Below are 25796 nucleotides of genomic sequence, written 5' to 3' on the forward strand. Positions count from 1 at the left end.
TTGACCGTTCTTTGTGGTTTCACTTTAATTAAAAGCCTTTATTATGGCGAGGATTTCTCATCGCTTTCAGACAATGTCCGTTTGCTCAACGTCTTCAGTACGATCGAAAATATCCTAGTCGTTGCTCCATTGGCGATCCTACTACTCATAATAGTAATATCTGTATTGGGAAGGTTAATGGTACTGATTCGAAAATGCGTCGGATCATGCGCGAAGTAATCGTTTATGTACATGTTTTCTCAAAAGAGGTGAACAATGCAAGATTCAAAGGTGTATGCCGTGAATTAAAGCATTTGGTTGAAGCAAACTTTACCATGCGTGGCGTAGGATAAACAAACTGAAAGGACTGTTGCTAAATTTACGCGGTGTCTATGCTTGTGACTATACTACATAGTTAACAGCAGCTATGCTGAGTTCAGATAATAATCTATTCAGTGGTGTTTTTGTTTGTGTCTAGAGCATACCTTTGGTTAATATAATTTTCTCTTGTTTAGTTAACAATGCGTAGTAAATTACCCCGCCTTGTAAAGGCATTACGCTGTTCCAAAATTTTGCACTTTAGAGGAAGTTAAAAAAATACTTAATAAAGTATTCAAATCTGTCCGTAATTTCCAACTTTTTTGGGGGAACCCGTGAACACTGGTGTAAAGATAATTATATATAGCTATAGGTTAATCATAGCACATATACTAGATGTAGAAGATATTAAACTTACATTTGCATTGTATTCCACATCTGTTTCGCTTTCTATGCTTCCTTTTTTGTTTTCAATTTCACTTCCTCGTTCCGTTGGTAAAGAACGCTCTATGAAAAATTCTTTATCTTGGCTTTCTTTACTGCTTTTAGCAGTCAAACCATCTACACTCGTTTGTTCTGTGGCGTCTGTCCCACCCAGTACATCTGCTTCATGTGAGCTTGCTTGATCAATAGGAAAAGGAAATCCTTTCAAAAGCAGTTAAATAAACGACAGATATCTATTCGTTCTACCCAAATGATTCAGATATGACTTCCACTATAGGTACCGCTGCCATTTGCTTATTTATTGTGCTTATGATTGGTTAATCAAATAGACTTCTCGCATTTGATTGGTTCATGTTTCCTCAATGGCGAAGGTAATGGAGGTCAAGTCTGAACCTCGTTACTATTTTCTTTTCAAGTTTGCCTCGATGGTAGGACGTCTGCAACGGCGCTGCTAAATTACTCTGACCTTAATTTTAGTTCCAACAATTAACATTTAAAAGAGAAAACAAACCCCTAAAGAAAACTAAAATACCAGTAATATGTCTGTATTGATATACAACAGGACCTGTCTGACTGTTTCTACCGTGTAAATGAGTGCACCCTACGTTTACTGGTTTATCCACCTTTTGTGAAACGCGACTGGGTATAGTATACTTGCTAGAAAACACCTTTTCTAAAACAATGTCAGTAATCAGTGATTTTCAGTCTGTCCTACGTTTAAAGTTAAATACAAACCTGCTATGTTACTGCACGTGGTCTTAGGCAGCTTATTGCATTTCATCTCCACTCTTTTCAGTTCCTTATCATCACTCAAATCGTCTTGGGTGTTCGATTTTCCAATACCTCTTCCAATTACACAACTGACTCCGTCAAATATTTCCCTTATCATCGAATTGAAAGGTGAAAGAGTTTTAAAAAATCAGATTGAATTCTTGCTGATGTACAAAAATGTTAATTTAAATCTCTTCAAATTGCGAGTTTTTTTCCAGGATCGCATGTGAAAAAAAATGGGCAATTGAAAATATTACCAAAATTAGAAAATCCATAATTTGACAGTCATGAAACTAGTTTCCACCATATATTTCAACATGGTGATGAAGCTTATGGAAATGGTTGATTTTCTAATGTGGATGCATCTCTATACTACGGAACTTTTTCACTCAAATGTGATGAAATTGACTAGAAAGTGTTCACCAACCTATGATAGTTTTGGGCTCTCTTCTTCACCGCCCAATGTCTTTTCACCTGCGAACTTCGAAGTTTGCTCTTTTGTAAAATACTTCGGGAACGTATCGTCTCGCTCTCGTCGTCCATTTTCCGTCTTTTTTGGGCGGTCACGCCGGTCGCAATCCTGGCCGTGTTGCTGTGGTCACAAATTACTACCGACGAGATGGTCTTGGCAGCTTTGTTGAGATTCTGTTTCAGTTCTTCCTGAAGCAAGATATTGTACACGGCGAATATCGAGTCGCATTGTCTTGACTCAACAGCGCAACTGACTTCAGTTCTCGACAACTCCATAATCCCAGCGACAGCTTTGATTAACTATAATATAAAATTTACATACAGGTTTATATATAGCGAGCTCCACCTGGTTTGTGCATATCAGAATCGGGATAAAGTGACTCCATCCATATTAGCCTTTTCCCAATCGAACAGGGTACTAGGTCTAGTCGCGAACCGCAAAGCATTTATGGACTGTTAGGAGGGACAAATGCTCTCAGACAGGAGTGGATCCAGCACTAGTGCACTAATTTGCATGACACAAGAAAACTGCTAAAAATAACCATTTTGTTTTGTAATGCAAATTAGTGCACTAGTGCTGGATCCACCCGTGCTCTCAGACCTATATTTCCTGTCTCTCCAAACAGTCCATAGATGCTTTGTGGTTCGCGACTCGACCTAGTACCCTGCTCGATTGGGAAATGGCTAATTTCTGGAATCCAAGCAACCTCGTTTCCAAGGTCTTCTGTGTTCACAGACACAGATGTAAAGTTTCGAAATTAGCACATTCTGAATCTAGATAATGCGACGCATTTCCTAAATATAGGCTACTTTTGTGTTTGAATCCATTTTAATAGGACTTACCTTTTGTTTTGTCACTTTGTCAACATCTGGTGACCGGAATATCGCCTGCTTCTTCCTCCCAGAACATAACCAAGGGTGGATGATGATGTTCTGGATTGTGTATCTTCTCGATGAATCAGGTTGTAGGATGTTTGATAGCAAAACTGCACATTCTGAAGAATAAACACGGCATAAACTGAGATTAAAATACAGTTGACTGAACTGTTGTGTTCGAACTTATTTTACCTCTCCGTAACTCCGGTCCGTTCATATTGACCGCTAAACTTAACTAAAATGAGCTGAACCAGATTGATCAGAACTAAAACTGAGTTAAAATGAGCTGATTAAAACTGAATTGGGCAAGCTTGAACTTAGCAAGTGTCTGCAAACTCCCATATGAGCTTATGTAACCATATGAGCTTATTAAAACACCGAATTTTTAGTCGTATACCGATTTGACGTATTAATTTATTTAATATTCTAATAACTATATATATATATATATATATATATATATATATATATATATATATATATATATATATAATTTGTACATATATATTGATATACCAGATATACCATATATTAATTGGACGTTTTAGACGAATCCATATTTTAATACTTGTATGTACATACTTTTTTGTAAGTCCACTGTACTTTTTAACTTAAGGTGGATTATTAAAGAGCTTATTATAAAAAGATATCTTTGATACTGAGTTGAATTGTTTACAGCACGATTCTTATAACAAACCTGGATTCAAAACTTCCATCTTTTCCTGATGAACTCTAGTCAATCCCTTAGAGATAAGGCTGACCAACTTTCCATAATTGCAATTTCTATAAATCGCGAGACAAAACATTAAGAATACATATACTTTCGTATAAACATCGGTAAAGCAGAAACAATTAAACGACGATGATTTTGTTAGGGTGTAAATAACTGATATGTAATATGGTTACTATTTCAGTGAATATATTCATTACCTGAATGGTAGTTGGCCTATTAGCATTCCATATAAGATGATTCCTCTATATACAACGAGAAATGGAATAGTGAGAGCGTGAATGAGGTTTACTACCAAGAAAACATCGCACTCCACTCACAAACTCCAGACATCGACTTCAGTTCCATATTTACAGTCTCTTCGAAAAAGTTCCGGAGCTGCGTATTCCGGTGATCCGCATTTTGTGCTGAGAAATTCGCCTTTGGAGAAGACATTACTGAGACCAAAATCTAATAAGAGAGGTCAATTCATAATAATACGACGGTCGACGAAGTAAAAAACTTACACAATTGCTTCTTACTCTTGCTCAAGTGTCGTTAAAAAGGGAGAGGGGGGATTTTCCCCTATTTTGTAAAAACACCAAGGGAGCACGCCCTTTCTTCAAATCATTACTAATCAGTGTTTGTCATTATTCATGTTCGAAACCTTAATTAAAGTTGTCTTTTAATATACTGTATTCAGCCATGTGTGTGAAGATGGAAAGCTCAGTAACCCACCAATTACTTTGATCATTCTCTTATCAGCGCCTTGCAACAGTATATTCTCCATTTTCAAATCCCTTTACAAAGAGAAAAACAGAAATCTGAAGCGAAGCCGGAAACTGAGTTGAAGCTAAAATTGTCACGTCCAGTGTATTTTAAGGTCAGTGATACAGACCCGGAATTCGAAATTGGAATTTTAATCACGGTGCGAATCAGCGAATCAGTCACGCCATGAATGACTAATAAAACACAAGTTCACTTTTGGATAATTTCAAGATTATGCACCATGTTTAGCCAGAAATTTTTATCAGTACAGTCGCTATCCGTGTTAAGGTTCAGGGATAGTGACCCGGATGGCTTGAAATGTTAATTTCTGTGCGAATCAGAAAGATAGGTACCTTATGAATAACTAATGAAACACCCATTAAACAGTTCACTTTTAAACTCCCAGATTTACAACGTATGTGCAAGTAAAGTACTGCGGATATGTTCCTGTTTCATATTGACGGGACTGGCTATAGTGATTTTAATTTTTTGCCAACTCTTCAAATAAACTCTAAATATAACTATGAGTGTGAAACAAACTAGGTAAGCACTCCTGTCAAGCTGTGATAACGAAGGTGCATTATTTCAGCACGTGTTTTAATGACGCGCTTCATGCACTGGTAAGCACGCGCACGAGGTCGTGTGCTCGCGATGTCGTGTCAACATATTGGTTTTGGTTGCGCTTCGATCAATACGAGCAGATCAAAGTTACCTCAAAATGTTGACATTTTGAATGCGGGACTATCCCATGCAAATAAATGTACACACTGATGTTGCCAGTACTATTATGAATTTACCAAATATCGCTTTGCGACATAACAATTTTACAGTCTGCGATCCGAATACGACACAAATATAGGTATTAACACCAAGTATTTCATCGTTAAACTGCAGAGTATATACATGCACTGGGATATAGATTTTTTACAATTGCATCTAACTGCACGGTACAAGTAACTAATTGATCAAATTTAGTTTGCCCGAATTACCACCACTTGACACCTCTTGAACGTCGCATTTCGACAAACACTTTAACTCCATAAGTTTCCTACGAAGCGGGAAGCTTCCTATGCATGTTGATATGACTTTAATTCGCACGTTTGAGGTTGTTGGAAATAATAAAGCTTAATGGCAGGCTTTAAATTGAAATTTTGCAAAAGGATTAAAGTGGGTTGCAAGAATTGCTGTTATTTCGAGCAGAATGACAGGAGTCAGGTATTTTTTTGCCGGCATATTCTTCTGTCATTCGGCCTCGGATTTTATATATCTGGGCTAGCCTTAGCCTTTGACCTGATCTTTCAACAAGCCTGGCTTAACCATATTATTGTACGTTTGCATGTTGACATCAAATAAGTAAATTAGCTTGTAGGTACACCATGTAAGTATTTAATACTGCAAAGCTTTCGGTTTTACTGGTAAAAGCACAGTGCCATTGTCGAATTCTACCTCTAGGGCTAGCACCGTTCTTGGGTACCGTGACCTATTTCATTTGGAAGAAGTTAATTGTGTCCAAATCTGAACGCATCCTAAGAAATTATTTTAGCAAAACATAACTTGTACGTTATACATTTCAAAATAGGCCGGAGAGCAGCTTGGCAGCTTCTTGGAATATTCTCCGCTCAAAATATACCGAAGAAACTTTTCGATGATTCGAGTTAAGGATTTAAATTCGAGTTAATCGAACAATCAGAATAGAGTATTTTGGAAATGACCACGATTTAACTGCACAAGTGTAGAAAAACTATTCAACTGGTCTCTGGAGAGTTTAGTATGCTGCCAAAACACGTTTGATGAAGGAATATTTTGCTATGAAAAGGATCAGGTACATGACCTTCCTCTCATTTCTTGCTACAAACAACAGACTTGAGCGCATATTATTAGCGTGGCGATAAATGGCGATATGAATAGAGTATTTGGAAATGACTACGATTTAACTACACAAAATGTAGGAAAGGGTTCTATTTAACTGGTCTCTGGAGAGTTTATTATGCTGCCAAAACACATTTGATGAAAGAATATTTTGCTATGAAACAGATCAGGTACATAACCTTCCTCTCATTTCTTGCTTTTAACAACCAGACTTGAGCGCTTAGTATTAGCGTAGGCGATAAATGGCGATAATTGGCGATAATTATAATGCAATCAAGACACGAGTTAAAGGTCATAAAATCAATACAAATAAATACACGTGTTCGAGCCACACAAAGCGGAACGACTAATCCCGTTTCCACGTGCTTCCACGGGTTTTCCCTCACGGTTCAATCAAGCGTGCCGTCGCTGTCAGCTGGCGTCCGCTAATTTCTGGCACCAAAGCCGGACAAATATTTGTGTCGATGATGCTTGCAGTCTTGTGCCAAAATAGTGGTCTGTGACGCCAGTGACGGCCTCAAAAATTACTTTGTTTTAGTCGTATTTGTATCTTGAATAGCTGTCTCCAACCTAATCAGCGTCGGTCTGTTTTATAGAGGTATTTAACGTTAACTAAATGGCTGAAATGCCAAACGAATGTCAGGCGAAATTAAGCGCTAGATTTAACCACCCAAAATAAAGTTAAGAGCTTTGTATAATTGTACAGGGTGTCTCAAAAAAAACGCAACCACTTAGATATGCAAGACATCAATATAGCTCTGAAGCAAAATAGATAAGCACCTCTGGGAATTGAAAATGATGGCTCTTAATCCTTCATTTAAAATGCTAAAAGTCATTTTAGCTGAACTGTGGTGCAAACCCGAACAATATTAATATTCTTGCATATTTAAGTGGTTGCGTTTTTTTTGAGACACCCTGTATAACCGACCCATAACTTCCGAAACTTGACTAAACACGTGCAGATATAATCAAATATGTAACATGACATATACAGTGTATGTACCTTCATTGCCAATGCAGGGTGTATGAAAAAAATGCAATTGCAACCTTAATTCCAAGAGGCCTACGATCGTTTGTTATATTGCTGCAGTTTTTTGATACACCCTGTATAATACACGCCAAGTAACGATACATTGAGGGTAGCCACTAACTTGTCAATATGCATGCACCCCACATTTGCATATTAATAACAATTTCAGTTTGGCAACTTTTCAACGTAAGATGCATCGTGGTTATAAAATAACAATTGATTATTACATATTGCGGACATTAGCAAGAAACTTGATCAAAAACAGGGGGGTTTATACTTATATTGATCAGTATATGATTGGGTAGAGGGCTGTCCCACACTGAGATATGAATGAAACATAAAATATTCATTGACACGTCTAGTCGAGGGCCACGCAAAAAACCCAGGCTTCCCTGAGCGTACATGACCAGTTTTATATGACCAGTTCCATAGCAGTTTAAACATGGATATATACTCTGACAGGGTATTTCGTGTTAACTGGGTGAAGGGCAAATTACACCTCTTCAAAGTAATGGATTTGCTGGAAAAAAAAACGCAGCGACCCCAGCGCGACCCCGGACACCGAAAGCATCTGACGATAATGCCAATTGTTGTTGTTTTCAAGCACGCACACGCGTCGATCCAGAAGTGCCAAGCTATCACGTGTTTGATTTCGCATCGTTTTTTCGGCGTCACCGGCTGAGTAGCTTGAAGATACTGAAGTGCCAGACTGGAATTGGGCCGGTCTTTGAAAGTCCACTTTAAATTAAACTCGGTTTAATGGCACGGTACGGCTAAAATGGGTACCGGCCAGTGCTGCAGTGCCCATTTTACTTGTGCTCGGCCTTTGTATTTGTAGCTTTGGCACGGGTAAAACGGGGCTCGCGTACCAATTTTAGCCGTGCCACTGTAGCGTAAATTGGACTTTAGTACAAGATAACCTGGGTCATGCACTATCGATTTATTAATACTATCTGCAGGCGGTAGTTGGGTGCAGTAAAGAGATAAATATCACACCTGTGAACGATTCGTCTCTGATGAAGGTAATCGAGAACTGAAACGATTTGCTCAAAATACCATCTTGCATCTTCTTCGTTCAACTTTCCTTCCGCCTTCCCTCGTACGAAATTCAACAAATCTCCACCGTCGACATATTCCATTATCAAACAGCAAATATTTTTTGTCTTGAATGTTTCGTGAATTTTTACGATGCAAGGATGGTTGAGCTTGTTCAACGTGGACACTTCGCGATAATAGTTTCGTCTCATGGTAGCTGCTTTCTCTCCTTGTATTTCTGTGATCTTGATCGCAACCTAGGTTGAAATAGTTAAGAGAAAGAATCTGTAGGCAAGTTCGGGCTGTAAAATAGGTCAGGAAAACCTTTTCTTTGCTCTGAAAGAATGTTTTATACTTTTATTCAGCCCTTCGCCAAGTTGGCTTGCAATTGTTAGATCTCGTTGGACAAGGCAGTGAAGGCACATTATATATGTTGCAAACGATAAGGAGACGTTTTATAGCGACATTCTCTGGCTCAGTGGAAATTTATTGAGCGAGCAAAAACAGTTTGCCAGTCTTCATTCGCTTAAAGAAAGCCTACTTGTTTGTCGTAGACTACAAATTCGCCAAAGCTTGGTCGATAAATTTTATCCGGCAAAACGGCCACGTCAATACATTAAATATATTTGCTAATCTTAAACTAGGATGGATCATAATGTCTTATTAATAGGGATGGCAGATAAAATTAAGAACAGCCATGAAAACGGACGATTTACGTCACCACAAATATCCCGATTTTCCTATAGCGACAAAATCACTTCAAGTACTAATGGACATTTAGTTTTTAATCTATCTGATCATTCAAACGATTAAATTAAATATTCATTGTAAAGTGCGTAGGGTTCAATATAAGAATTTTCGGGAGAAATTCATGTTGTACATATGCCTGTTAAAATTGGCTTTTCATATAAGCCCTACCTGTTGTCGAAAAATTTTCAGGCGAGTTTTGAGAAAAGGTTAAAGATTACGACCATTACTGTTGTTTATAAAGTTATATGCAATAGTTCAGAATTGATTAAGTAAATCTTAACATATCAGTTTTAACTCACTTATTTCTAGTTTCTCATGTACATATGTACAAATATATAGGGAGACGTTTTACGCTTCTCTGACTCTGTGTAAAATTTCACGGTACTTTCGAAAGGCACTGACGAAATTCAGTTTCTTGTACGCTATAGAATTTCTGTCAGTCTGATATATAGACTATCACATTGAATCACTAGGAATACTATACAAATAAAAATATTTCGTTCTTTTTTATCATGAGAAAACTGCATTGCCAGGCGAAACATTTCGATGTGATTTGATAACACGTAATAATATTCTTCAATGCGAACTCTGAAGCGATCAATTTGACCGTTGGTCTGTTAGAGGAGGCAGGTTAGATTATTTCAGAAAGTTTTTTTTAGGAGAGTGATAGATCTGCGGCATAAGTGCAGATAATTGTGTTTTGAATAACTACTAAACTATGTGTCGAATCTTCCTATAAAGTGAACAAACACAACCAAACTACCTTTATATTTGTCAAGGTGTGGAGAGCCAACTCAACGAAGCCAAAATGGCCTTTTCCCAGCGTTTTGCCAAGAAAATTATAATTTCCCAGCTTTTTAATTTGATTTTCCTTCATTATCTCTTGTTTACATTTCCGGCTGTTATAACGTCATAGCCGTGGCTGCGATTTCCCACATATTCAGGACATCTGCCGAGCGTGCCGCTATTCGGCGCTTCTCATTGGCCAGAGAGAGAATGGGCGTTTGCGTCAATTAATTGGGGATTATTAATCCCTGGATCAAGCACGCACGCGCACGAGCAAACACACTAAAATTTTATGATAAAACAAAGATTAAATTTTGCGGTGTTTCGGGGGGCGGGAATAGGGTTTAGCTTGCGGTAACTTTCCATTCCTAAAACCTTCGCACCGGATGCTATAAAGTATAAACTTAGAACATAGAAATACTAATTTCTTTTTTATCATCGAATCTGAGTTGTTTTTTGGTAAGCCTATGGGTGGTCTGTCAGGAGAATAACAACTAGACCGGAACAATAAGGCTTTATATAAAATCCAGAAAATTGCAATAAAGAATGAGAACAACTCGAATCTTCCGGTAGGAATCGAAACTATTTATGCTTCGCGATTCTGGAGCAGTGCCTCTATCACTATATGTACTTAGTAGCGAAACAAAAATTGGACCGCTATAACATCTTAGATTAAAACTGTGAGGCAGGAGGTAAGGCATAGCCTTATTAAGCTACTTGGCCACATTTATTCGAGAAAAAATAGACAAAGTAGACATAGACATAAACAAGCAACAAATAGACATAAAGAAGTCAAATAGTCACTCGAGGGAAGCGGGTGATTCACCCGCGCAAAAAGGGATTTGGGTTGAAATTATAAGCTACAACTAACAGCCGACCAAAAGAGGTAGATATACAACTTAGAGGCGTGTGTTACGACCTAGCAACATGCTTCAAATCAAAAACAATTATTCGTGTTTATGAAACCAGGTTTATCATCCTTGTCATCATTATGATGCAGATGCTGCATTTGTTTTTTGTAAAAATATATCAAATGACCGTAGGCGTCAATAATTCGTTTTGAATTGAATTGTATTAACAATTCTACAATTTGTTTTGTTATACTATATTGAACTCCATATGCCCATGTACGTCAGCATATGCAGGAAGAACATTCCTTTTTTAGTTATCGTCGTTAGATATATTAGAATTTGTTTTTTAAATATGTAGTTTGATAACTTATTTATATACCGACAGCTAAAAATAAAAATGAATTCAGTGACATATTGTAATATCGCTGTCAGCCTAGCTGATAAGATCATTTGTTGCATGGCCTTTTAAAAAAGTTCAACTCGATAAATGTGTATATTTATATACCCGACAGCTAACAAACCTGACTCTCATTAACTGTTATTAAAATTTATCGCCGACCGAATATCGCTGTCCGCAATTTCCTGTGGTGATCTGAGAAATTAAGGTAGATTGTGCAAATGTAAACTATCCTTTATCGATTCGATCGTAAGTAAAGGGGAAAAGGAAAACGTTTATTTCCGAAAACAAATCTTAAGCCAGCATGGTGTCTATATAAATTACGAATCTCAAACACAACATATCATATCATAGACTCATAAGGTCTCATATACCAAGAGTTGTACACTAACGGCCTTGCAAAAAGCTCGACTTACACTAATGCTCACGGAGTACGACATAAAATTAGCATTCTAGCTGATCAAAAAGTGCGCTCTTCTCCTCGCCTTTCTCAACCAATGACAAGATTTATTGTGTCGGTGAACTTGAAATCAGTAAGCTCTGTTCGAATGGAACTCTAGGATAGCGATACGAGGTGATCATGCAGTTCAATTCGACGCTTAAAAGTTTTAGTGCATGTACACGAGCGAGGGTCAGCGAGCTATTTGAATATAGACATAAGATACGGTTAAATCTATAATCTGATATTCAATTTGTGCGTCAGTGACATCGTTCATGAATTCATATGCATTTTCGAGATAAAATCTGCAATCAATCGACGCTATAAAAACTTTAAAACGGTCTCAAAGCTTATCTTTGTATTCATATAATAAGCTGTGACAGTAATTCATTCGCTGCTAATGGATTTTGAGACGATGAAAACTAATTTCGACCGAGAAAAATAACCCTCAGCGAAGTTATACGACTTTCAAACTGTCCAATTAAACGCTTGGAAATGAATGGATGATGACATTGATCTATGACAGGCAAGGAGTTCAGTTGAGTACCTCGCTTTTTAATTATACGCTGGGTTGTTGACGTAAGGGGTTAAAATAAGATGTACGTTTTCAATAATTTATCAGATTTCTGCGTATACGTCAGACCGCTAAACCTTTCTGTTGGGACGCCGGATCTGTGAGGTTAAAGGCAGCTGTCCCTCTCCCCTTTATTACCAAGGGCTGGGGGAGCCCTCGATCTAAAGAATTAATCGACTTCATTGCACGAATATAGGATTTTAATATCGTCATACGTAACAATGTATGTAACTGGATGAATGTCATGCACTGGCCGTTGAAATATAATTCGGTTATTCGGGGATGTTAGGGATCTTAAGGCCCGTTTACATTTGCGACATTTGCTGCAATTTTATGTGCGAATTTCTTCTTTTGATATAGATGTGAACAAGTAATAAGTTACAAATGCTCTGATGTATACGTCCTCAGCTTATAAGTTTATAAAGTGTTAATAAATGTAGGAAGCCTGCATTGAAGACGTGCACAGTAGTTTTCAGTTTGAAACAGGGTTGCTGTTCACGTGTGCTTTACGTGCGGAGTGCATTAACGAGGCATGTCTTAACTAGATATTTTCAAATTTTTCAAATGTTTAAATCCATGTTTAGGTACGGATTTAGTTTTCGTATTAAATGCCGCAATTACGAGATGAGCTATGGTCTGTTCACTCCACCAGATCATAGCGATCTGAAGGACGTTCACCAAACAGCGGTCAAGCCAGTCACATTGAAATGTTCAAAAAAATACAATTCAAACCAAAATCTGGACTCCAGTTATACGCGCATATCACAGTATGATTGTGTCAGCGGATGAATTTAAAAGCTCATCCGTTTTTTTATTAACCTTGTTTAATATCAGTTTCAGTAGACGAATAATGTAATGATGATGTAAACAACAGTTGACCGAATAAAGTTCCAGGTCAATATCTGTAGACCGAAATAATGTTTCACAATAAATTTGCGTGGTGCATCTCTGAAATAAATGTTGATAATATATTCCGCCATCTCGTTTGTTTGATTGCACCGATTCAAATGAAAACGTACGTCAAAGAGTTGAGTTTAGACTAGCACTAACCAATACACCCTCGCGACAATCAATAAAAGTTGCGAAAAATGCAATCAAGCTGCTTTTTTTTTCCGGTACAGCTTTCTTATCAATTCGGTGGTGTATACGTAATCCCTAAAAAAAATCTGCAAATTCCCGTGACAAAGTGTGTATAGCTATGTGTGTATTGATAGATATCGATATTTGCTCGAAGCTGTACCATCTGCGTTAAAATTGAAGAGAGAACTTTTGAAATTGTTAGATAGTTAAAACTCTAACGTGCTTCGAAAGTCACGGGTTGGCACGAGCCGCCTCGGTCACATTTGCGGGGGCTTAGATATCAAATTTATCTAATGACTTTATTATTTCCTGTTTCGCTATGGGTAGGGCCTACTTCAAAAATCAAAAACCAAAATATTCTGATCTCCCACAACACCTATGTAAAGTTTGCGGCTAAACTTTTTTAAATATTCTGAAAACAACGGCATGCAGTCGTGCTATGGAACATAGCCCAGTGAGCTTCGTTAGTAAATCGTTACCTTTAGCTAACTCTACGTTTCTTGTCAAACTTTGGCCTTTCGCCAAAGAGTGGCTTCGCTTGAAACTTCCAGGTTCTGAGGAAATTTTCATGTAGTTTAGTATCACAGATTCTCATATAAGCCATACGTTTAAAGCCTTGGTTATACATATAAACATCGAGTATCGACGGCTTACAAACTACAAAGTAGAATAACCTAGACTATTCGATATACCTTAATACAATCTGTACTACACGATACACACGAAAAAAAGTCATCAAGACAAAATTAAACTCGGCTTGAATCAGCAAATTTCACCGATAATTTTCTGCCTGTGACACATGTCAAAACGCTGACGCATAAGCGATAATATATGATCTGTTAACATATAAAATATTAGCATTTGCCATCGTTTTATTGGATCGTTCCTACGAATGTAGGGATCCTAGGCAGGCTTGCCGTTATACAAACCATGTTCAAACTAGCGTATGAGAGAGCCAGAATTATGTAATATAGGAATGGTTGTTTGACTAAGTTATGGTTCACATGGAACTTCACATGGCACATGCCTGACCACCCTACACAACATTAAATATGCGTGGCCTATTGTCTCCGACACGTGGCCGACAGAAATTAGCGATGTTAGACCACATTGTGCGCTTGGGACAGTATTCGGTTCTTAAAATAGCCAAATGCGAAAATTTTTATCGAAATCACGCCAGAGAAACTCGAGCGAGAGCCCGTATTCACTAATTGATCGAAGTTTGTCCACTATTTGCGGTCACAGGCAAAATTTCGTATGCCGGTTCGCTGTAGCCGTTGCTATAGCTACCACGGTGGACCAATTAGATTGAAGTGTTGCTAAAATTGGCATCCGGCGTCCTCACGATGTTGCGATGGCTTGACGTGTCAATAAAATGCATGAACGTAGCGTCGCTGCTCGTACCGAAGGGCATAAAACCACAGAGATCATTGCGAGTTAGTTACTCAATAGCTTCGAGTCAGTGAAGAGAACTGACCCACTTCTAATGACCTTCTGGCGTCTAGCACTAATTTCAGATAGATTACAGACACTGTGTAACTGGACACGGATAATATATTCTTCTTGTGTACTCCAGCTAAATATATAGCGCTACAAGAAGTATTATATTTATCGATTCGCTCTGGCAACTTGTATTGAAACGGACTTCCTGAGCTGAGAAAATATAAGGACAAGCCTACGGTTTCTCGCTAAGAAAATACATTCGAGGTGGAATTCACGTCGACGGATTGTTCAAAACGTTGTATATCTTTCAGTGAGAACTGCTTCCGTGAATCGTGGACAAAAAGTTGGATGCATAAACACTAAAAAGCTACAAGAGTTTCTGCTGACCTTATAATAATCCCAACTACTATTGCGGGAATTCGGAGATATACGTTGTAGTATATTTGTATACCTTTCGCGAGCTCAGCCGTTTGATGTTATAAGATCGGAAGAAGTCGATCAATTGAACAGCTGAACGTAAACCACGCACTGATCTTTAACGGTCAACACATCAACGACCACGCGTGTCAAATTTGATCCCCTGCACGGGCGAACGGAAGATCAGCTATCTCGTCGAGAGTTTAAGGAAAACACAGTCGAGAGAAAACACAGTCATAAGTACCGGACAATTAGCTGGAACGTACGAAGAGTTTTGTGCGCGGGAATTAGCGTTTGACATATTCATATATTTCGGTCTGCCGAGCGGTGTATTTTGAATCCTGGAAAACTACGCGAGGATGGTTTTACAAGGCAGTAACGGGCAAGCTAACTCGTCGTGTGCCTTGTCGACAGCCCAGCCGGTTAAAAATTCCGATGGCAAGCACGATTCGAAAGGCGATAAAAGCGATCATGTGAACAGCAAGAACGACCACGTGAAGCGTCCGATGAACGCGTTCATGGTTTGGTCACAAATCGAACGGCGTAAAATGGCCGAGGAACACCCGGACATGCACAACGCGGAGATTAGTAAACGGCTGGGAAAGCAGTGGAAATTGCTAAGCGAAGCCGAGAAACGACCGTTCGTCGAGGAATCGGAGCGACTTCGTATACGACACATGCAAGACTATCCAGATTACAAATACAGACCACGTAAAAAGAAAAACCCAAAGAAGCCAAATACTGAACCACAGAAACCCCTGCCAAATACGATCGATGCAAATGGTTTCCAAGTACGACAGGTGGCAACCATGGGGTTGCCCAAACCTAACCCCGCCTACAATTTCGTACCGGACGCACGGCTCTTTAACAACGATATCAGCAACATGAAACAACGTTACGATGGGTTCGCGACTGTACCCATTGCTAACCAGCCAATTCGCAGCGTACCCGACTCGATCCTAACAAGTCCTGACGATCACATCGACCAGCTGTCGCTCTACGAAGATTTCGACCAAAAACCAGCCCTGAACGGCATAAAGAGGCAGTTAAATGCGCCAGCACAAGTGCCTACGTCGTGGCCCAACCTTGAACTTTCGGGACTTAACATTAACAGCCTCTCCATGTCGCCGCTGTTAGACTTTAATACAGGAAATTCGCATTTTGACTTTCCTGATATGTACACGCCACCTGAAGTTTCCGAACTTATTCAAGGCCAATGGCTCGAGAATAGCCTTGGGCAAGTTACGAACATGTAGTCCATTTTATTCGTAGATAAGTATTTTAGAACTTATATATTGTTGCAATTTATTCGAAGCGGGGGACGTTTATCTACTGTAGAATTTATTGCCCAGTCGCAATTTCGGTAATGATAGAGTAGGAAAAACTATTTAATACGAATGCTGTCCTCAATTAGGCCAGAGACTGATATGGTTTATTACATGCTACATATCTTTACGAGTTTTTAACTAGATTCCTCGTGCAGAAATTCCAGAGAATATTTTCAAGGTTGAGGATATTGGCTTATATTTGCGCCAATAAAACCCAAAATAGATAGCATTTGCGTGTGTGTATAGATTTGTGTGTGCTCTCTGTTGACTTTTATTAATTTGAATATTCACTATTTTATACCGTCAACTGCCAGTGGCTTGCACGAGATTTGATATTTTGACTACTTTATATATTGCGTTCAAATTTACTTTGGATAGAGATTGAAAGATATTTTGCGGTCAATTTGGAACAGCTAAACTGTATAGTTATTAAAATAACACTGCCACAGGATGTTATGCAAATTTAGATTGGTTAGGAAGGCCCAAAACGTTGCAACAAGTTATGTAACACGCACCTTTACTAGAATCTATAGCCGGTTTGAGCTATCTGTTTCGCATGTACATATAAATTTAATATAAATTTACAAACAATAGTTTGTCTTTTGTTCGTACACATTGCAAAAACTTATATAAAAACTGATTTATACATACAATAATATTAACCTTACGTTGTAAATTTTATGAAGTGTGAATTTTTTATTTATTGAAATATTTGAATATGTACTATGAAAAATATATGAGTCATTATTGTAATATTTATGTACGTCATTATCCGAAGATTTATTAAATTTTACTTGAAGGCAATACTGTTAATGTCGCAACTGGATAGGCACTTGAAACTCTAGTCATGCGCAGCTAATTGAGGTCAGCTTATATTGGACATTCGGATAATATAAAGAAATTATATAATCGTTAGCCTTGGCCTTTTGATATGTTTTGTATACAAACTTCGGCAAACCCGCGTCGTCTTGCCTTGCCGAAAATTTCGTGTGCCAAAAACCAACTGATTGAGCAAAATAATTACTTTAAAAAATATATGACTGGTGTATGTTTTAAAGACGCCATTAAAATGTAACATGTGACAACTTGCCATTGCAATGCAAATGATGTTATACAAAATTTGCTCATTCTAAAACGATTTGCATTCATAGACGTTACCGCGATTGACCTTTTAAACGAAATTTAGCAAGTTTTCTTGGAGAGCATAAAAAATATTCAAAATGGCCCTGAACTTTGAACTCAGACTTAAATTGGTGGGAGAGGTGATGAGATTTCGATAATGATATAATAGCCTACGACTATGGGCAGTAAATTTCCGTAGTATTTCTGTTGTGGTCTCACAATGAACGTGGTCAGGCTATGCACTATGCAGAGGCAGGATTAATGCAAATTAGTCTTGCATCAGGTACTAAATATACGCTTTAATACTTAACTCTTTCCTCATTAAATTTGAACGATTTAAATTCCCAGTTCTATGGCCAAAGCTAGTGTAAAAAAAAGCGAAGTCAGTCAGTTGTTTTTCAACCCTCTGGTAGGATATTAAAAGAAGGAAGTTTTTCAGTAAAGGAAATGTTTTCTTAAATATTGGATTAAATGTCCTGGGGGCCCCAGTGAGAAAATGATCGAAGGCCGAAAATTGTCGGTTTTCCTAAGAAACCTCAGATCAATTAACTGGCCACTGCTCTTTTGCCAAATAACAAAATCATGTCGATCGATGCATAAAATTCGCGAAGTTTCCAGGGCAACCAGGTGGCACTGAAAGCATTTGTTCCATTAAATTTTAAAAAAATATAGAGAAAAATGGGGCTTCTAATAATGCACTATCAGTCTGCCAGGAATAGAACTTTGAAAAAATTAATGTTTCGTCTCATAGGAGACCAATTAGAGCTACTTCGTGTATCTGTGTGACTTTATTAGAACCCAAAGTAATTTTTGCCTTAATCAAAACCAACCGTGGACGTAACGAGTTAATCAATCCTGCTACGTACAAAACACCTACAAATATACTGCGTGGTCAGATTGGCAAGGACACACGCATAGCTATAGCTGCTTGACAAAGGAAGGTCTTAATTATCGCTTTCTTGCATGGGTGGTCAAACGCCTGAATTTAATAATTTCATAAATGGACCTCCTTAGTTTTGTAGCAATCACTTGAAACTCATAAATATACTAGCGTGTTTGATGTCTGCTGGTACCTCTTACACACCCGTAAGAGCGATGACATATTGACGGAGGAATTAAAAGCAAATTATATATGTTAAACACAGCTAAGTCAACATAACCCATGCAGCCCGTTCTTGGCAGGTAGACAAATTAAAATCGGAAAATTGCATTAAAGCGAAATCATAGCCATGTATATACTGTCTAGATCTCGAGGTTGGTCAGTATACGTGCCACGTCGGTCCATATTTATCTACGCGGTTGTCGTAAAGTAAGTAGATCTTCTAAAAGAGACATGCAAATTGAGCTATGTCGCATCTAAGATCAACCTAACTTTGCAGGTATCCACGATTCAGCGACGAATAGCAATCTGATGTAATCCTCACAGGCTGACAGACACGCGGTCACGCATGCACGCAAGTCATCAAATTGTATATAAATTATCATATATAATAACTTTAAAACTCAAAATATATATGCCATATTATAAATACATAAAAATATCACTGGTTATATAGTATGATTCAATTATAGTGTAAGCTTGTTGAACAGTAAAATATCAAAGCAATGAAAGGACTGACTATATAGTTAGTCAGAGGCAAAGAGTGATGAAATATTTTATTAGTTTGTTTTTTATACGCATAGAAAGCACGAGAACATCTCACTTGATAAAAAAAAGACGAAATTACAAAGCTTTCGAATCTAATTCCTTCTGAAAGCTAGGCGAACCTTGGATACAAATTGCATTGAATCCATTGATTATACAACCCAGACGATGTTTGGAAAATTTTATTACGAATATATAATTGCTTTTGTTATACGTCGGAATTGTCCCCTGTTTCATTTTAACTTAAATCAATACGACTGCAACGTAGCTAAATAAGTCGATTTTTTATAAACGGTATTGTGGTCACAATTAAGAAAAGAAGATGCAATATATAGGATGAATATAATTTGCACAGCTATGTCAACAACGACGGTCATTTGCATGCATGGCAAGTAACTATAATATCACCACCAAAAGAAATATGAAATTATGAAATTGCGATGAATGCCTGGATGTACAGATTTGACCGTACATTGGCGTCTGTAGTGATATTCAGTATCAAATTCAGTATATGCTTGGTCGAACTTCAAAACATTAGTCAAATTAGAGCAAGTATTTACTCTGCTACTGATGGAATGCCGTGTCGTGATGGCACGATGCCAATCGCAATAAAGTTCATGCAGTAAAATTTATCTGGTTCATCCCAAAGCCAAGGGGTGTTTTGGATTCCACAAATCCTGTATTCTTTAGTGAGCTAATGTTTGTAGTATTTCATGCATGAAAACTCCGCAATCAATGACAGTGTAAGATTCGACCAGCGGCATTTACGGGATTTGAAGTCATTTATACATGGAATCAACCTTATATACAGTCCATGGCATGGGTCACAGTCCATCGCCTTAGCTGTATATACCCACTGGAAGGCGCCGTCTTCAGTAACACTGAGTAATGATTAACGTAGAGAGTAACAGCGAAGACGCGACAATAGTGAAAAGTAGCATACGTTTGTCAGAGTAAAACATATACGAGAAAAATATTTGAAATTTCAGTAGGACAACACGGGCTACTATATGATTTGAAGCAGAGCAATTTGGTAATCGTAAATTTTCTTTTTGTTCCATGTCTCGTGACATATCCCACAAGAAAAAAATCCTGTTAAAAGATCATAATTATCACGTCTCTTAAAATGCCAAAAACTTTGCCAAACGCATTTGCACTTCAAGCATGCGATCAGTTAGGTATATGGAGCAATGAAGTAACTGCGATTGGAACATTAAGAAAATGTTAAGACTGAGATCCGCAAAATATTGCGAATACGCGAACATTTGGCATTACATATATTTCAAAATAAAAGCATTTGTTTTGCTTTTCTCAGGCAGGTTGTAAACTGAAATTGACCTGGGGGGAAAAGGTGACTTAAGTGGCTACTATACACATGTACGAAGTAGCTTAATAGATTGTTGATCTTGCCTACTACATACATGCACACGACCCTAGCAACAATAATAATGATCTAGCTGTTATACGCGTTGCATGTGATACACTATCTGTTCATTTATCACGGTGTTCGATTGAAGGTTGTTTGTTCCTTCGTCTTGTGATCTACTCATTTTGACCAGCAGAAACCTGTTGCAGCCTATTAAATATTAATATTGTTTTGAGGCGGCGAAAAATGTAATCAACCTATTTCCAAAGCCATGGGAAATGCCGTCGCAAATCGCAAATCATTACGGACACGGTGCGGTATTATTTAGTGTAAACGTCGCATATCACTGTGGTTACATCATGCATTTGTCATTTTTTCATTGAAAGATATTTGTGGCTTTTAACTATATTAAGCAGATGTCTTTTTTCACTGAAATTAAAAATACACTGTTATATTCGCGACGCTGTTTCCATCCAGCATCGATTTAAATCGTTTTAACGAGTGAAATGAATCTAGATTGAAATTACAGTAGGAACTGTGACCTTTTACCAAGACAGTGAAATTTTTCAATAAGCTGTTAAGCTTGCGTTTACACACTATAGACATCGTGGTTCAAGTCCAACAGTCTTCAGAGGCAAATATACTCGACTGACTGATATTGGTTTAGGCCCTGATTACGTTTTGTTTTGACAAACTAAAAAGCGAATATGATGTTCAAACAACATTTTACAACCTGTATATCGGACTACAACTCAGTCAGTTTTATAAGTTGGACGCTCCCGGCGTTGTGAGTTGTGAGAAATGATGATATCAGTTATAACTTCTCTCAATTTTCAGTTATACGGCTTGCGATTCTAGTTGAGAACGAATTCCAATGACGCAAGAGAGATTATTAGTTATGTTTTTCAAATTCATAGCACTGTCACTAGTGTAATTAGTTCCTAAAGTACTAGAGCATGCACGTAAATTTATCCACATTATAGATGAAATAGGTCGATTGCATCAGAATAGTTCTAAGTATAGCGTATAACATCACAAAATCGGTCAAGTTTTTTGTTATTATACTGTCACGAATGTAGTCATCTCGTAATGAGATCAAATATCGTATTTATCGTCAAAATCAAGGTTAAATTAACGATATATTCCCGAACGCTGGGAAGCAACAGGTGTATGGCAGATGTTAGATAATCCAACAGCATGTTGCTTGGCAACGAACCATGCTTGCAACAGGTGGCGGGAAGATCACACACCACGTGACTAGCAACGCGAGACAGCAACCAATCGCACGGCTGCAGACTGATATACGCTTGTTAACTAAATATTAGCAATATATGGCGCTACTATAAGTGATTTTGAGAGCGTTTAAAAAACTAGACGCTTTCATTAAACAATTTGGCGGAAATTTTGGCTCGTAAACATCCTAGCAGACAGTGAAATTGTTTAGAATAAATGTCCATATTTACACTAAGAACTGAAGGCAATAGGTAAATGTCATATATAGGCTAGAGTTCTTTGCAATAGGCAACGAGATGGGTTTCTCATGGACAAAACTTTGAGGTGGCAAAATTTTTGAGTCAGAGACTGTGCTAATATTTAAAAATTTCCATAAAATTTCCGTGACAAAATCGATCATGTACATGTTGTGTGTATGAATTGCAAAGTCTCTATGACAAGTTTTGTCACAAACATCCGTATTCCGGTAAACCTTTTAATTTAAACGGTCTCAATTGCCGCTTTGACATTTAAATAAGATAAAACTTTAAAAAAACTGTGTTTATCGTATATTCAAAAAAATCCTTTGGCGAAAGAATTTCGGCGAAAGTGGTATTGTGCAAAATTAATTTTTTTGGCCCTGGAAATAGACTCCTCTGATATATAATCATTCTGATAGAATTTAGTGAACCTATATTACAGACGACAAAAATGCTATATTAAAATCCTTTAAAATAGGGGTTATTGGCATTAGAAAAATTAAAATAATTAAACTGACTCGGGTTAGACGGCAATGAGATGCGGGTTGAATGGGCGGAATGGATGTATTACTTGAAACGAGTCTCTCAACCTTTGACCTGTGAATCCTCAGTATAATTGTTATAAAGTCTGCAGACTAAATGACCAAAATAAATTTAATGAAAAGAGTTGCAAGAAAGAACATCAGACAGAGTTTCCCGTTTAAAAACGCTATACACGGTGTTTCCTGTTAGAATAACTGATGACTAACGGGTGATATTTTCGCCGGGACTTCATGCAGACTGCATGCACCTGCAGTAAACCATGCATGCGTCGGATGATCGACAGTCGAACGGGAAGTCGGATAATTTTGAAAGAGTTCGGCACTACCCTCAGATTTCCAACGGATAAATTCTTCCTAGCTATCCAGAACTTCCAAAAATGAGTGTTTACAGGTTTAATAATCGGCACAACCGGTCGAATACATCGACCCTGTAAGGTTGCATGTACCAGGAGGACATATTTCAGTGTCTACTTAACTGAGTTAAGTCGGGGAGTTGGCTATTATTAAAGGAACGAGTAATAAATAGAGCCAGTTCCAGGATATAATGATCGCTGGATGTTAAAAGTAATTCAGTTACAAACGTTTATAGGTAGTAACAGCAAGCATTTTCGTAAAAGATGACAGCCTTATTCTCGCAGGATCAAATCCACCGATGAGCCTCAGATTGTATCTTGCATTTTGTCAGTATAATCCCAAATCAACAATCTAATTCCAGATGGATGCTTTCTCGAACTCTAGTCACCAGTATAAGCCCACTGAGCCCCCCCCTGACACTATTCAGCTGTTATATTGAGCAAAACACCGGGAAACTAGATTGATTTTATCCTCCAAATTCTGCATTACTTCACGGCTTCAATGGTGCAGCCTAATCATAAAAACATCATGGATTCGCCTTAGGTCCGTTTCAGACGTACTTTTCATGTGCCAAATCGAATGCAAATGAACTCGATTAAACGAAGACTTTAGCTCGTATAGGCTAGACACATAAAACAAGCCTTAAACTTCACTTTAAAAAGAAATGAGACGACCTCACTTTAAAAAATGGTTCAAAAATCATTAGAGCGAGGCTGTTTTTGACTCAATGTCATAATTATCGGAGTATATTGCAGCATAGCTTGTTAGTATTTGCCCATTGTAAGTTTATTAACAGCTGCGATAAAATATTTACGTTTAGCATATGCCCGCAGAGCTGGCTATTTCTTCAACCCGTTCAAAACAACACTGTCGATATATTATTAGAATAAGTATACATTTCAGTGTATGTCACGAGATCAGCGAATGCATAATTAGCGATCTGGCGTCCCCACCTGCTTAGAATAGCAACTACGGTAATGACAGCATCTCGATTGCAGTTTAATTAACGATAATTTATTATGTCTAGGCAGTGTCTACGAAATTATAAGCAAGAATAGATAAATTGGGTTTAAAATGTTCCAGCGATATGTATGTTTAATAATCGGTTTTGTACGCAAAGACGCTCCTGCTAATCATAATATTTTGATTAGAATGTAAAAATTTCAGTATGTGACAAACAAAGACTTCAAGTAGCAAGTGCAAGTTCTACCATTAGCGTAGGCGAGGAGTTCAAATGGAACATATAGCGTCATTGTTTTAAGAGAGGAGAAAAGGACCATCTTATTCAACAACTCGTGATAATTTAGCTGGGTTTCTTTGTTCGAAGCCATTAATGGATTCATCTTCATCATAGTCAACAACACGAAAGTTTTGAGACAACAGATGTGCAGCAATCCGAATTTCAGTCAAACCAGCCACGAGTTCATATCATTTTTTTTGGAACGTAGGTCGTTGTGAAGAAACGACGATGGTGCCGGCACACCCGAGCTGAGAAACATCCCTTTCCTTTTAGAAACAGCATCTTCTGTCAGATTTGTATGCTTCGCTTCATTGAAAAAGCCAAAAACGCGCATTCAGGTACTGTAAAAGGAAGGATCTGTGGCTCCTTTTAGGCAAAGTTCCGCTCTGTAAAGTTCATCCGGATTCCGGAACGAGGAACTTTGTGCACGTTCTGGGCACGAGACTGTGGAGTGTTAATGGTCTTTAATTAACTTTTCGATCATTGTACAGAAATGCGACACCCACGCCAGGAAGTTTTAGAGAAGACAGTTAAAAGGCGGAAAGATGGGATTGTCTTTTTACCCCTTTCTCGATTAGTACAACTTGCAAGACGAAATCTTTAGTTGCATTGTGCAGAAGTGATAAAACTGAACGAATTCTTCTAAACACAACATAAATGATGTTCCCCAAACAAAATCGAAAATATACTGATATTCCCTTGACCAAAATAAAACCGCTACAATCAAATGCCGGAAGTTAGTGCTTAATTGATCAACAAAGAATCCTTCTACATGGAACTTGTTACTTTTTATAGTATTTACGCGTGCACTTAATTTTCGGGTGCCAACCATTATGTTTTTGCCGTGATCCGTATAATTGAGTACACGGATCGTCGTCATATTCTGCATAAAATGACACCAACATACGATATTATTGCAAAGACTTTCATATTTCCTCTTTTTTCCTAAATCGGACCTAACTCGACGATTCGGCATCGACGACTCGTTCGATATTGACTACTGTTGCCCTTGTGCTCACTCGTGACAATCATGATATGAATTTCCACGTGCTTATTACCGCACCTTTCATGCGATAAACCTGCGTATCTGATATCCGATAATTCATATAAAGTTCTGGGGCCGGTTGTATCAAGCCCGTTTAGCATAAACGGTGGATAAGTCAAAATTAAATAACACTCTTACATCTCTCTTGAATGAGTCAACTTGAATTCTATGCACTGAATAAAATTATGTAGTTGCAAACAGTATCTTTGTGTTAAAGTCAAAAACATTTAGTTCGCTTGTTAAATAAAACGATAAACTTGCTTTCTATTTTGAACTTAACCACTGTTTAAGCTAAACGGGCTTGATACAACCGGCCCCTGAATGCTGCATGTGCAATGCTCGAAATTTTAAATAACTTTAAAAGCATTCACGCATTCTGCAATCCCTTGATACGCATTTCGTCATATACACAATCATCTGACAGTTGTAAAAAAGCCAATTTGAGGGTTAAAGTGTACACAATGTTATTATTCAGACGAATCGTTTTTGTCGTGTGCAGTTTAAAATCTTTTGTGCAAGACATATTTGTTGAGTATTAAGAAATCTTTTCTCATCATGTTTAGAGTCTAAGTATTGAGAATATCGGTTAAGTCTATACAATACTCTTACCAATTTCCGCGGTGTCAGTTTGGAATAAAAAGTTGGAATAAAATTTTCACCCGCGAACACGCAAAA

General features: G+C 37.8%; 2 protein-coding genes and 1 long non-coding RNA gene across 3 annotated transcripts; 1 reads left to right on the top strand and 2 right to left on the bottom strand.

Annotated features, from left to right (window-relative positions):
- Window positions 1-1541: 1541 nt before the first annotated feature.
- LOC114522962 lies at window positions 1542-2969 on the bottom strand. Its single transcript, XR_003686967.1, has 3 exons — window positions 2827-2969; window positions 1940-2283; window positions 1542-1622 (listed from the first exon to the last, which is right to left on the bottom strand). It is a non-coding gene; the product is annotated as an uncharacterized LOC114522962 (long non-coding RNA).
- Window positions 2970-3545: 576 nt separating this feature from the next.
- LOC114522792 (NUAK family SNF1-like kinase 2) lies at window positions 3546-9845 on the bottom strand. Its single transcript, XM_028543539.1, has 6 exons — window positions 9784-9845; window positions 8232-8527; window positions 4307-4368; window positions 3910-4039; window positions 3790-3834; window positions 3546-3642 (listed from the first exon to the last, which is right to left on the bottom strand). The coding sequence occupies exons 2-6, from the start codon at window positions 8480-8482 to the stop codon at window positions 3546-3548; spliced, it is 585 nt and encodes a 194-aa protein (XP_028399340.1). The 5' UTR covers window positions 8483-8527; window positions 9784-9845.
- A 4657-nt stretch (window positions 9846-14502) lies between these two features.
- On the top strand, window positions 14503-17090 carry LOC114522930 (transcription factor SOX-4-like). Its single transcript, XM_028543714.1, has one exon. The coding sequence runs from the start codon at window positions 15367-15369 to the stop codon at window positions 16261-16263; it is 897 nt and encodes a 298-aa protein (XP_028399515.1). The 5' UTR covers window positions 14503-15366; the 3' UTR covers window positions 16264-17090.
- Window positions 17091-25796: the final 8706 nt, after the last annotated feature.

The sequence above is a fragment of the Dendronephthya gigantea genome, unplaced genomic scaffold (genome assembly GCF_004324835.1).
Source record: "Dendronephthya gigantea isolate DGI-Jeju-01 unplaced genomic scaffold, DenGig_1.0 000024F, whole genome shotgun sequence".
Classification (NCBI taxonomy): Eukaryota; Metazoa; Cnidaria; class Anthozoa; order Malacalcyonacea; family Nephtheidae; genus Dendronephthya; species Dendronephthya gigantea.

Bases quoted from the DNA above. Each gene is read 5' to 3' on its own strand.
- LOC114522792 (XM_028543539.1), bottom strand. From the start codon at position 8,482: ATGAGACGAAACTATTATCGCGAAGTGTCCACGTTGAACAAGCTCAAC. The intron at 4,369-8,231 runs GTGTGATATTTA...CTCTTTGTAAAG, and splicing joins CAGAGACGAATCGTTCACAG to GGATTTGAAAATGGAGAATA. The intron at 3,835-3,909 runs GTGAGTGGAGTG...CGTTGTATATAG, and splicing joins GAAGTCGATGTCTGGAGTTT to AGGAATCATCTTATATGGAA.
- LOC114522930 (XM_028543714.1), top strand. From the start codon at position 15,367: ATGGTTTTACAAGGCAGTAACGGGCAAGCTAACTCGTCGTGTGCCTTG.